General features: G+C 32.3%; 1 protein-coding gene across 6 annotated transcripts in view; it reads right to left on the reverse strand.

Moving 5' to 3' along the window:
- Positions 1-13,971, reverse strand: part of LOC106470549 (nuclear factor 1 X-type-like) — a 64,990-nt gene that overhangs the window by 7,775 nt on the left and 43,244 nt on the right. For all 6 annotated transcript variants that reach the window (XM_022399157.1, XM_013931110.2, XM_013931111.2 and 3 more), the window contains 5 exons: positions 12,250-12,428; positions 3,753-3,870; positions 2,774-2,917; positions 1,849-1,967; positions 51-282 (listed from right to left, as the gene is read on the reverse strand). In XM_022399157.1, the coding sequence (XP_022254865.1) occupies positions 51-282; positions 1,849-1,967; positions 2,774-2,917; positions 3,753-3,870; positions 12,250-12,428 (792 nt within the window). The remainder of the gene's footprint in view (positions 1-50; positions 283-1,848; positions 1,968-2,773; positions 2,918-3,752; positions 3,871-12,249; positions 12,429-13,971) is intronic.

Raw genomic sequence — 13,971 nt, forward strand, 5'->3', positions numbered from 1 at the left:
TATATATATATATAACCATTAATGCTTCATTAACAGCACAACTAACCCACCTTCAGCACCAATAATGTGTGGAGGATCAGCCTCAGGATTTGTTCCGGGCATCAAACCTGTGATCATGTTGTAATCCATATTATCGTCTAATGCTATAAATGAATTATTCCATCGAGGTACTGGAGTGGTCCGTGGAGTGCTACGGGGTGTGGTCACTGGAGATGTAAACATGATGAAATTTGTGGGACTGATGACCCCACTAACTGGACTGATGCTTGGATAAGAGAACAGCTGAAAAGTAATTAAATCAATAAGTTAAAATTTCACCACATTTTTTCCTTTTTCATTCTGCAATAAACTGTGTAAATTTTAGGGTTGAGAGGCCTGACTTAGCTGTTTCAATTTACCAATTTATTGTTGACATGGAAAATGTAATTAGTTTATGGTAGATATAAATTACACAGGGTTTATATAATCACATTCTTAGATAATGATAGTGTAACATAGAACATTTTACTTATAGGTGAAATTAATGTTTTGTACATAGTTTATAACAGTAAGTCAAATCTTGTTCACGAATAAACTTGGCTGGTGGTCCAAATTCTCACTACACTTCAATGCTGATGCCTGAATTGTCCAGTACACTTGGCCGATGGTCCAAATTATCACTACATTTCAATGTTGATGCCTGAATTCTCTGATACATTTGGCTGATGGTCCAAATTATCACTACATTTCAATGTTGATGCCTGAATTCTTCGATACACTTGGCCGATGGTCCAAATTATCACTACATTTCAATGTTGATGCCTGAATTCTCTGATACACTTGGCTGATGGTCCAAATTATCACTACATTTCAATGTTGATGCCTGAATTCTCTGATACACTTGGCTGATGGTCCAAATTATCATTACATTTCAATGTTGATGCCTGAATTGTCTGATACACTTGGCTGTTGGTCCAAATTATCATTACATTTCAATGTTGATGCCTAAATTGTCTGATACTTTTGACTCATTTTTAAATGACTGCTGCACTTCAATGTTAATGATTATAAGTTATAATAAACTAACCCAGCATTTCCCAAAGTATGGGGTGTCCCCCCCCCGGAGCAAAAATGATCTCTTGGGGGGGGGGCATGAGTGATTAGGGTAGAGTCAATTGTGCAATAGTGCAGAATTAAGCATTTTGATATATTCTTTATTAAGGAAAATAATTACTATGCATATAGCCTTTTAAAGTGTATCTGTGTATTACATCTCATCACTTAACTCACCTTTTCACTAGTTTAAAAAAAGAGGGGCATGCAAGAAACTATATTTATTAAAGAGGGGAGTGGATGACAAAAGTTTGGAAAACACTGGGCTAGCTCATGCTAATTTAGACATTTAGTGTCAGTTGTTGAAGGTTTTTCCAAACTATAAGGAAAACAAAAACAAAACAGTACTCATAGTACTGAACAAGCAGCAGTGCTGTTTGAGATTTATTTTTTTTTCCTTTTTTTTTCTTGGAGGGGGAAGGGGAATTCTTATGGATGTCCAGGATTTTTTACAAATTGAAAATGCAAAAATATGTGACTTGCCATTGGATTGTACTGTAGCTATGCAGCACATGTAGTAAATATATAAAATTGGTACTATATTGTCAGATGCTTCTGCTACACAAATCATCATTAACCTTTTTACATTGTTATTCAACAATAATGGATGATTGAGTCACAAAGATTTTTATCATGTCACTTCCATTTCACTTTTGTACAATGAAGGAATGCTATAAAACAACTAAGAAAGAGTCAAGAATTCTTCATATGTTATCCTTTGCTTACATTACAGCCTTGTGAATGGATTTTACATACTTGAGGCTGAGGATGAATATGAGCAAAGCTGTGTTCTGGTCTTGCTAATGTAGTAAAAGGGCTGCTCATCACAGATCGGTTCACAGGAGATGAATCTTGGGAATTAGAGGACAGTCCCACTGTTTACAGTTGAAGAAAACAAAATGTCATATTCAATATACTACTTCAACAAAACTGTTAGAAATTTGTAGAAGACTAAAAACTGAAGAATATTAAGAATTATGGAGTAAACTTAAAATGTGCTTTATAATCTTTCAAATTTCCTACACATCAGTAATAAAAAATTGTGCATTTTAATTTTTTTATACATACATACACACACACACTTGTCTCCGCATTCCCGTTGTATACTTGAATAAATCTTCAGAAGATAGGTTGGGTGTAAGGACTAAGTTTCTTCAGGTGTGTACAAACCCTTTCTATTGAATATTATTGTATTTAAGCAATGTACACATGTAAAAAACTTATTTATTGAAAAGAAACAATACCTATTAGGTATAAATTGATCTCAGTCAACAAAAGTGTTAGCAAAAAATATTTCATAACATAGACTGACAAAACTAATGGTTACATTGCTTGAAAAGTGAGGTCCTAGTTGTTGTTGTTTTTTAAATGACTTATAGTTGCAAGACAAAAGAAAGTATTTTTGTTTCATCAGTGTGTGTCTCAGAAAAAAAATTTTGGATCTTTCACAACCTAAAAAATTATAGAAATACTAAATCAATGTATACAATATTTTTAAATAAAAACTAAATGCTATTGACTACTTCATTGAATTTGGTTAAGTACTTCCACAATGTAAGGATAAAAAAAAATCAAGGAATATCAGTAACACCCTCCTTCCTGTCTGCTTCCTGTCTGAACATGTTTATTTGATTGGATCTTGTAAATAGTTTAGAGCACAAGTATAACAGGAAAAACTTACCCACTGATGTTGTTGGTGGTGGTGACACCTGTTCTCTATTGTCTCTATCTTCTGTATTACTGGGTCCTGGAGCTTCAGGATCTGGTGTAACACAACTTCTACCAGTAGATGTAGCAGGTGGGCTTGGAGTGGTTGGACTCAAATCTGATATTAATGATAATAATAATAAAAACTTCATAAACTTATTATGCAATGTAGAACTTTGTTTCTAATGTAAAAATACTTATCACACCTTCATGAAAAATCTGTACATGAGGATTTAATGAAAAAGAACACGCTTTATGTATGTATGTATGTCATGGTTCATACGGAATTGCTCAGATAACTTTCAAGCACTCTCAATGTTTTTCAAGCACTTTTTTAGAAGCTAAAATCTACATCAAAATCAATCACATTCCATTGAAATTTTTATAAAATTCCTATTTATTTGTTCAACATATGAACATAGACTAAAAAGAGAAGGGAAAGATTATTTATTGTGCTCATCTCCACAACATGCATTAAAGTTAGATATATCAATATATTCTGCTATTATAATATTTTCAAGTACTTTTGCAAAAAAAAGGCTCCTTTTCAAGCCCTTGAAATTCCATTTTCAATTTCAAAGACTTACAAGAAATGCATATACACCCTCATGACGTTAGAAAAACAAGCAAGTTCAAGAAGTCTTGATAAAAATGTATAAAAACCTTATAACCCGAGCCCTTTCGAAAGGTGGACCTTTCTTCTTCAGGGGCAAACTGGGAGTGGTGGTGTAATCAAAACATTTTAGCCTAAAGAGCTTTCCTACTTAAGCACTTTATACCTGTGTGTGTGTGTGTGTTGTATTTCATGGAAGATACAGGTATATGGTGTTATCATGTTTGACTATAGTTGATTCTATTTAGATTCTTTCAATAACTTTAATCTCTAAGCAGTAACACTGAACTTTCATTTATACACAATCATCATAATGGAACTTTTATTTGAGATGTTTTACCTGTACATCTAATGATGGCAACTGGTCTGGCCATTGGGGCTGGGGGTGGAGGAGGTAACATAGCACTGGTATAGAAGTGAAGCTTGGAGGGGCTTCTACTCTCATGGTCAGCTGTGGACTGGAAGCACAAATGACAGATATCATTATTAAATATATGTTAAAAACACAAACATGTATACAAATGGGAATGAATTATTACTCAGATTTAAGTTCTTAATGCCCTCCATTTTAACCATTTGTCAGGAATTTTTTCCTCTTTCCTGGAAACTCCACTTCATTCTCATTAAATATATAAAAATATGACCTCAATCAGGACACTTGTCACAACAGTTTGATGACAGTTCCAAAAAACATGAAAAATAGGGAAGTTGTAACTTTCTGAGGTTAGGAATAAAAAAACACACACACACACATAATTGTGAAACCAAGTTTTTTATTATTATTTGTTTTCCTTAATTTTAAGGTTGGGAATATCCTCATAATTCAAGGTGTCCTTCACAATACATACATCACTCATGCACACAGTTAACACAACAGTTATAGTACTTTTCATATCTTAAAGTCAGTATAGCATACCATGGATGATATAAAAAAATACAGCTGGAAAATGAGATCAGAAAAAAGAAGAAGTCATATATAAAATTCTCTCATATAGTTTTTTGCGTGAAAAAAACGTACAGAGATAAGCCAGTGCTCCCTTCTGTTTCTGACACAGACTTGCTTTTGAAAAAATACTTTATACAGAAAGTTGGTTTCATAGTGTGGTAAGTAAATACACCGTGTGTTTGCTACCCTATTTTTCTCATACAGAAATTGTTTTCAAAATTTTCATTTATTCAGATGTATGCAGTTTTAGCATGGAACACCAGCCAAGAAAGTTGCTAAATTTTTTTCCCTACTGCTACCTGTTGTTCTGAGTCATTCACCTGAGGTATCACTTTTGTCTTCCCATGGGAAAGGTTCCTGCACAGTTGTAAGTACTATGTGTGAAGGTAGACAATGACTTTTTTCACTGGAAGGACAGGTATAATCTCCGTTATGTCTAAATAGGAATGACCAGCAATCATGGATAATACATGTGCTCCAAGGAAACTACATTGTTGTTTCATGTATATAACACTATGTTTCCTTAATCTCTAACAAATTTCATATTCACAACATTCTAGATTGCTACATTTTAAAATATTCAGTGGACCCTCTCTCTCCAGCAAAGGGACTTTCTCTTGGCCATTAAACATACTTTGGTTGTTTTTAAGTATAAATAAAGATTGTATGATGTTTTGAGATGTCTTTTACTCACTATAGTGATCCTATATTTGTATACAATTTCAAGAATATGTAGCACTGATGCTACTATTTTATTCTTGTACATAATTCAGTAGATAAGCTATTTAAAATACTAAGAAATAAATGTAAAGCCCAATCTATAATCAATTTAACACTTGTAATTGAGTAATAAAGGTTTCAAGGAATTACGCCCCTCATCAGTAACCCTGCACATGGGCAAATTGAAAGATCCAGACTATGCTTCATATAGTGGTAGAGTGTATATTATGTATTGTGTCTTGAGATGTTATTTTTCAGTACTTTAATCCTCTGGTTACAAGTAGGTCCCTAGGATGTATTTTGTATACTTTTCTGTGCATGTCAAGAGGTTTTACGGGGTTTCATTCAAAATTTAATTAAACAACTTTACTATCAATGTATGTCAACGAAATTAGCATAATAATGTACATCATAATTCAAAGTTTTATATTATCTAAGTTTTAGTTCCTTTATTTCAAAATAAACTTATAAAAAAAATTCTTAAACTTCAGTTTTGTTGTTGTGACAGACGAGAGTTCACAAAATATAATTTTTGGTCTCTGTAGCTTGAATAATTCTACACGTACTAATACTCCTATGTTTCGACACAAACTAGGTTGATTGCACTGTTTATTGCAAAGAATCCATGTCCACCTTCTATATAGTAGAACCTTGACATTAAGGCCATTCTTCCAACTGCATCCAAATACCCTTTATAGCAAGGTTCCCTTAATATCAAAAATGAGCCACCCAAAGTTGGATTCCAGATTAACCTACTAAATTTCTGAATTTTAAGGTCCCCATTTTGTTTAGTGTACAAGGACACGGGTGTTTGCGAGTTGCTGTTGCCATGACATGGAGTGTTGTCAACAGGAGGTCTCAAGGGGTAGATTAGCTGTGCCCTTTTTTCTTTATTATTAGTCACAAAGTTTCAAAGTACTTCTCTTCAGAGTTTGAACTGTTAAACATTTCATATTTATTTTACTCTCAACAACAAAAGTAGAAATCCACTGAAAATGCAACAAATCACTGCTTGCATCATTAGACTGTTTGCGCAACACCATAATATGATACTCTCAGGAGCAACAAAGCATGCACACAGAAATAAGCGAACTTGACCCCTGCTCCAAGAACACAATGTGGAATTTATCAGCTTATGCATCCTACAGTGTTTACAATGAAAATTCCCCAGAGTAATAAGGTTGCACTTTGAATTTGTGAAAACATTTATTAGAGTATATAGTTTGGAGCCTATCCAATAAAAATGTTTGAATATTGGTCATCCTTCTGGTTGGATGTGTGGAATTCAACACTATACCCAAACAGGTATACAAAGATAACCGCCTGCTATACTGAGTGCCTGTATAAAAAACAAGACTAAAAACACTGCATTTAATCATAATATCGATCAAGATGCCTATTATTGAAAGATTTATTTTGGTTACAAATAGCAGAAATAAGAAAGAGGGTGAAAAGGTCTGCCCTTAATAGTGCAGTGCACTTTGTTTCAAGGTGCCCATTAATTGAGGTTCTACTTGAGATTCACAAGACACATATACTTATTTGATGTACATGTTTATAAACAACAGAAAGAGTTCATTTTAAACTACATTCTGCCAATGGTTATTTTAAAATTGGCAAACAGTATTTATTGCCAAGTATGTCAAACAATTCTTAGCACTGTTGTCATTTTCATTTTTACTAGAACACAGCATTGTTGCTCACCTAGTTAGATATTAGTTACAGTTAAATTGTATGTAGGTTTTACTTTTATATTTTAATCAATTACATGTTACTTAAGTTTTAATATGAATATTTGAAAGGTTTAATAACTTTTTGATATAACACAAATTTTGCCTCAGTTCACAAGGCTTAAAGTAACTCTACTGATGATACAGTAATATTGCCTGCAAATGCCCACTGACCTAAAGAGCAAGAAAAGAAAAAACATTAACAATAAACAATGAAAAAAAAAATGTTTAATATTTATTTAGGAGATTCTAGAGATTATGCAAATAAAACCTGAAAACTGTAAGATGAAAAAATATCTATATAATTAACATGAAAATCACCTTGCACTAACTGTTCAGTCTGAGTGCAAATAACTACAATAAATAAATGAATTTTTAGTAAAAATACTTAATTAATATAATCTTGTTCTTTGTGTACAAAATACTTGTAATATTTAACAAAATCATACCAATTTCATGAAGATGTGCTAAGAAAGTTCAGTCATTGTATGTATTGTTGAACTGTAAATCATTCTCTATGCCCAATGGACCTGCCTGTAACAATATAGTTGAACAGATTTTCAGCTGAATAATTTGTAAAAATAAATTTATAGCATCACTGCTGCATATTCTTGAAATTCAAAACAAATATAGACTCACTATGATGAGTTAAAGACATTCACACATGTCCAGGGTTAGTGAAGAGAGGAAGGATTCCCTAAAACCATTATAACTCAAAGACAAATGGTAAATCAAACGACAGGTTGGGCTTCACATTTATTTTCTAATAAATAAATATAGTTTCATTGTGTATCATATTGTGTCCATTCTCTTTTATCCATAAACTCAGTCACATAATTCAGATTTGCTCCACGATATATTCCCTGATGAAGTCTCCTGTTATTTTGCAGAGCTTGCCAGATCACCCTATGGAGAAATTAGTCTCCCTGAAAATACCACACCAGTTTCATGAAGCAGATTTCTTTGGAGGTAAAAGTGAAACTCTTTGTTCGAGGTTTCTTTATACCGATTAGTCTGTAAGTAATAATAGAATTATACTGTTCCAGGTTTCTTTACAATGATTTGTACGTAAGTAATAATGGAACCCTGCTGTTCCAGGTTTCTTTACATAGATTTGTATGTAAGTAAAAATGGAACCCTGCTGTTCCAGGTTTCTTTACATTGATTTGTACATAAGTAATAATGGAACCCTGCTGTTCCAAGTTTCTTTACATAGATTTGTACGTAAGTAATAATGGAACCCTGCTGTTCCAAGTTTCTTTACATAGATTTGTACGTAAGTAATAATGGAACCCTGCTGTTCCAGGTTTCATTACATAGATTTGAACCTAAGTAATAATGGAACCCTGCTGTTCCAGGTTTCATTACATAGATTTGAACCTAAGTAATAATAGAATTATACTGTTCCAGGTTTCTTTACATAGGTTTGTATGTAAGTAATAATGGAACCCTGCTGTTCCAGATTTCTTTACATAGATTTGAACCTAAGTAATAATGGAACCCTACTGTTCCAGGTTTCATTACATAGATTTGTACCTAAGTAATCATGGAACCCTGCTGTTATAGGTTTTTTTTACATAGATTTGTACCTAAGTAATAATGGAACCCTGCTGTTCCAGGTTTCTTTACATAGATTTGTTCGGAAGTAATAATGAGATTCCACTGTTACAGGATTTCTTGCACAAATTTGTTCATCGATAACAACAGTTTTCTTACACAAGTCCTTTGTGGGTAACCTATTAAATGTGACAATATTTTATTTCTATTGTGGGTTTCTAACAATGACTCCAAAGCACTTCCCAATGGGAATGGAATACTACTGAACCAGATTTATAAACATAGAATTACTTGCAGGTCAATCATCATGTGTGAGAATGACATATTGTTGTAACAAGTTTTTTAAAAACAGAGTTGCTTGTAGGTAAACATTTAGTTGCACATAAATATTTAGCAACAGAAATGGGCTAGGGCCACTTGCACTTTGGGTTTCCAAACATAAACTTGCTTGTAATTAAATAATTTCCTGTAAGAAAGAGCTAAAAATTTTCCTAGGATTTTTTCATAGATTAACTTGTACATAAACATTTATCTGTTGTAATAGGTTATTGTTAAAAAAAACAGGAAAAAAACAAGGTTAATTAATACAAAGCTATTGTTGTAAAAATTAGTTGTGACAATTGGACATTATTTTCAGTTTCTATTCAGAGGTGCTTAAAAGAAACATTACTCTAAACACTTAATCACTGTTATTCTGAGTTTCCTTTTACAGACTAGCTTGTATGTAAACATTTACCTGTAGAGATAGCCTACTCATTTACTCCATGACACAGCAATACTCCTCTGGTTCTTTACACGGATTGGATGTACTTGTTAGGTAAACATTTACTTAAGAATGTCACAGCAATACTGTTCTGATTTTTTTACACAGATTTGTTTGTTAGGTAAACATTTACTTAACCCTATCTACCCGGGTATCATTTACTGCACCTCACAAGGTTTTAGTGGATTACATTCAAAATTTTATTAGACTACTTTTCGTTTGTTATACCAATTAGTATATCATAAAATCACAGCTAATAATCCATATCTTAATAGTATATAAGTTCTAATTTTATAAGGTAATATTTAAAAAAAATACTTGAATTTCCCCTAGTATGAGAAAGGTGAAATGTTATGTAGGTATCCGATCTTCTCCTTTTTATTAACCATCCCTCCATTAAGTACGAAATTCAACGTAAATTACTCATTATAAAATTGCCATTGCTCAGACCAACCATAATTTCTATAGCTTTCAATTTTGTTTGGTTACAGAGCCATCAAATAGAAAATCAGACCCCTCTTGCCAAACCTATCTGTCACATCCTCTCTTTCAGGATTTTTTTAATAGTTCTCTCATACGTTTAATTCTGTATTATCTATAACCAATAGAAAGCCAAGGTTTTCATCTATCAAATGACATATTATATTACATTGTGTTCTGAACAGAGAATTGTCAATTTCTCTTTTGAGGTTCATTCTCATGGGAAAGATAATGACTAGCTTGGATGAATTTGTAACAACTCTTGTCGCATAGTTAGAAAGCCAGAAAAGTGCGATAGTTAGAAAAAATTGTCTGCTTTTTACATGTTATTATTCTATGTTCTTGGTGTATTATTTAATTAAATAACAATTTTGTGCATTACTACCATTAGTATAAAAAAAGTAGGGCTAAGAGTCATCGACAGACAACAGCAAAAAAAAAAGGAGATAGGGGTAAGTACCATATTTCTTGTTTTTCATGTTTCTTCATTATTATAAAAGTAACTAAAATGTAAAAATAAGGATCTCTTTAGGTTAGTTAAGGTTAGATTGGGTAAAACAATAATAAAAATAAAATAATATAAATATTTCACGAGGCATGCAAGCAAGGAGCTCAGAGCAGTTCATGGGTAATTTTAAATTTGATAGCGTAACATGAGCTGCACATTCCCCAGACGATTTACAACTTATAATGACGGGAATAGTAGTTAGATATGGTTCAAAGAGCAATAAAACAATAAAATATAATTTTAATAGATGTATAATGTTACGAGTTTAAAGCTACTAAGGATAAATGAATGTAGTTTCATGTTACATTTGAAGTCATTCTAGAAAGAAAAAGAGGGTAATTAAGATTTATTTTGATTTTTTTTCTTTTTTTGGTGGTTACAAGGTTGGTCAAATTGACCAACCTTGTATAGAGTTACAGTAGAGAAAATAACAGATAAAATATAAAGTTTTTCCTGAAAAACATTTGAAATGTATTTAGGAGGTTTTAGAGAGTACACAAATGAAATTTGAGATGAAGAAAAGTATTTTTAATCTTAACATGAAAATTACTTTGGACATGGACTATTCAAAACAAATACTTGATATATTCACAGACAAATCTATTTTTAGTTTATTAAAAATACTTCACTAAAAAATTTGATTTTTTTTGTACGTGAAAGACTTTTAATTTTTACTGAAAGACTGCCAAATTTTGTGAAGATATACACACTATATTAAAAGTTAGTAGTATCAAATCTATAAAGAGTTTAAATCAGTACAAAGAGGTCACGTGGTCAGTCCAATTGACTGATCCTATATTGAGAGAGTTAAGAAAGCCACAGCAAAGCTGTTCTGTGTTCTCTACAAAGATTTGTTTGTTATGCAAACATTTAGTTAAGAAGGTCACAGCAATGCTGTTCTGTGTCCTTTAAATAGATTTGTTTTTTAGGTAAACATTTACTTAAGAAGGTCATAGTAATTATATTCTGTATTCTTTACACAGATTTGTTTGTGTGATAAATGTTTATCTTATGGGAATAGACTACTGTTATCATCTCAAATGTAAACTATTCTACTATTACTGAAACAGTGTAAACATCCAATTGCAGTGTAAAAAATGTCTAGGGTTGGATACTGTCACATAAGGCAGACAATCCAATTTTTTACTGATACTGAACTATCTTAACCTAAACTCATTTGTTGTTGGTTGTATATTCTGACATTTGGCCAACCATAAACATAGTACACCAGGAAGATGGAAATAACATCATTCAGATTTGTTCCACATATTCTACTTATCACTTAGCAGCTGTGATTTACATTATTACACATCCACTCTTGATTTTTTCACCTCAATTTCACATGAATTATGAAACCCTCCAGAGGATGAACATAAAGGTTGAATTCCACTAACTGTCACAAAATTCTCATGTCTATTTACCCCTAGGGATGAGCTACAATTACTCTGGGTTTCCTTACACAAATGAATTATAGGTAAGTATTTAACTCTACGGATAAGCTACTGTTGCTCTGCATTTTCTACACAGATATATTATAGGTAAGTATTTACTCCTAAAGATGAGCTACTGTTGCTCTGGGTTTCCTTACACAGATGTATTATAGGTAAGTATTTACTCCTAAAGATGAGCTACTGTTGCTCTGGGTTTCCTTACACAGATGTATTATAGGTAAGTATTTACTCCTAAAGATTAGCTACTGTTGTCCTAGGTTTTCTTACACAGATGTATTATAGGCAAGTGTTTACTCCTAAAGATGAGCTACTATTGCCCAGGGTTTTCTTACACAGATATATTACAGGTAAATATTTACCCTTAAGGATGAGTTACTGTTGCTGTGGGTTTCCTTACAAAGATATATTATAAGTAAGCATTTACTCACAGGGATGAGCTACTGTTGCTCTGGATTTCCTTATACAGATGTGTTATAGGCAAGCATTTACTTCCAGGGATGAGCTACTGTTGCTCTGGATTTCCTTATACAGATGTGTTATAGATAAGCATTTACTCCCAGGGGTGAGCTACTGTTGCTCTGGATTTCCTTATACAGGTGTGTTATAGGTAAGCATTTACCCATAGGGATTGGCTACTATTGTTTTGGATTTTCACATACATTGTTTGAGCATGCATACTTACTTGTGGAGATGGTCCACTGCTGCTCTGGGTTTCCTGACACACTAAGTTCACAAAGTCTGAGAGAGTATCTCCATTCTCTTGATACTTCTGGCCCATGAAATAAGCTGAAGATGGTGCCAGTCCTCCAAGGTTGTGGGTTGGAGATGCAAGATTTAACGTGCTATGGTGTGGAGCCAGAGCTAATGAAATGAAAAAAAGACCTACAAATCTGTCAGCATACTAATTAATATAAAAACTGGATGTATGTGTGTACATGAATAAAAAATAATTTCCAACCTAAAAACATTAATTTTGATTAGACAGTCTATTAGCCCTATTGCAACAGGCTTGTGTATTTTACATGAACTTGTAACCATGGTAGTATACGCACTATGACTATGAAAGTACTTAATGTATCTTCATGAAATTTGGCAGGCTTTTAGTAAGCATCAAGTCTTTTGTATACAAAAAAATCAGACTTTTTAATTGAGTGTTTTTACTAAAACTGGTCTAATCATGTGGTGTAGGAGTGTTGATTACTTCAAGTGAAAAGTGCTTTTCATGTTAACATTAAAAATACTTTTTGTCATCTGAAAATTTATTTGTATAATCCCCAAAACCCCCAAAATAAATATTTTTTCCAGAAAAGTTTTATATTTTTATTTGTATTTTCTATACTATGACTCTATACAGAGTCAGTTGGTTTGACCAACCTCATAACCACCATAAAAAATTACGAAGTAATTTTCAATTATCCTTTTTTTCTTTCTGGAAAGATTACAAATTGTAACAGGAAACAACAATTGTTTATCCTAAGTAGCTTAAAACTTGTAACAGTATACATCTATTTATACTTAATTTTATTGTTTTATTGCATTTTGAACCATGTCTAACTAATAATCCTGCCACACAAGTTGTAAATCACTCAGTGAATGTATAGCTCACATTACCCTATTAAACTACATAACTTACAAGCTACTTGTGAGCATACCCATGAATGATTATTATTATCATTCTTTATCTTACCTAATCTAACAAGTTTCTAATTTTTACATATGAAAAACAAGAAATATAGTACTTACCTGGGTCTTCTTTTTCTTTGCTGTAGACTGTTGATGAAACTTAAGCCTACTTTTATTTTTCTTTTATTATATTAATGGTACTACCATAACTAAATTTTTTTATTTAATTAAATACTGCACCAAAAACACAGAATAATAACACATGAAAAGCAGACAATGTCTTATAACTATCATAATTTTTCTGGCTTTATAAATATGCGATAAAAGCTTTTGAAAATTCAGCTAAAGTTCTCGATGCGTTTTCTGTAGGAATAACATTTGAACTGGAAGAGAAATAGACAATTCTCTAAATTAAAAAAAATGTAATATAATATGTCATTTGATAGATTAAAACTTTGGCTTTCCATTGGTTAGAAATAATATAGTATTAAACATCAGAGAGAGCTACTGGCAATTTGTGAAAGAGAAAAGATGTGACAGGTGGGTCTGGCAAGAGGGGTCTGATTTTCTTGTTTATGGCTCTGTAACCAAATAAAATTAAGTATAAAAGTATGCTTTGCCCGAGTAATAATGATATTATAATATATAATTTTCATTAAATTCAATACTTCTTGGAGGGGTGGTAAATAAATTAGAGAAGAGGAGATTAGGCCATATCAGCCTAAGTAACTGCTTGAAAAGACAAGGAAAATCACTACAATATACACACACACACACACAC

The sequence above is a fragment of the Limulus polyphemus genome, unplaced genomic scaffold (genome assembly GCF_000517525.1).
Source record: "Limulus polyphemus unplaced genomic scaffold, Limulus_polyphemus-2.1.2 Scaffold4079, whole genome shotgun sequence".
NCBI lineage: Eukaryota > Metazoa > Arthropoda > Merostomata > Xiphosura > Limulidae > Limulus > Limulus polyphemus.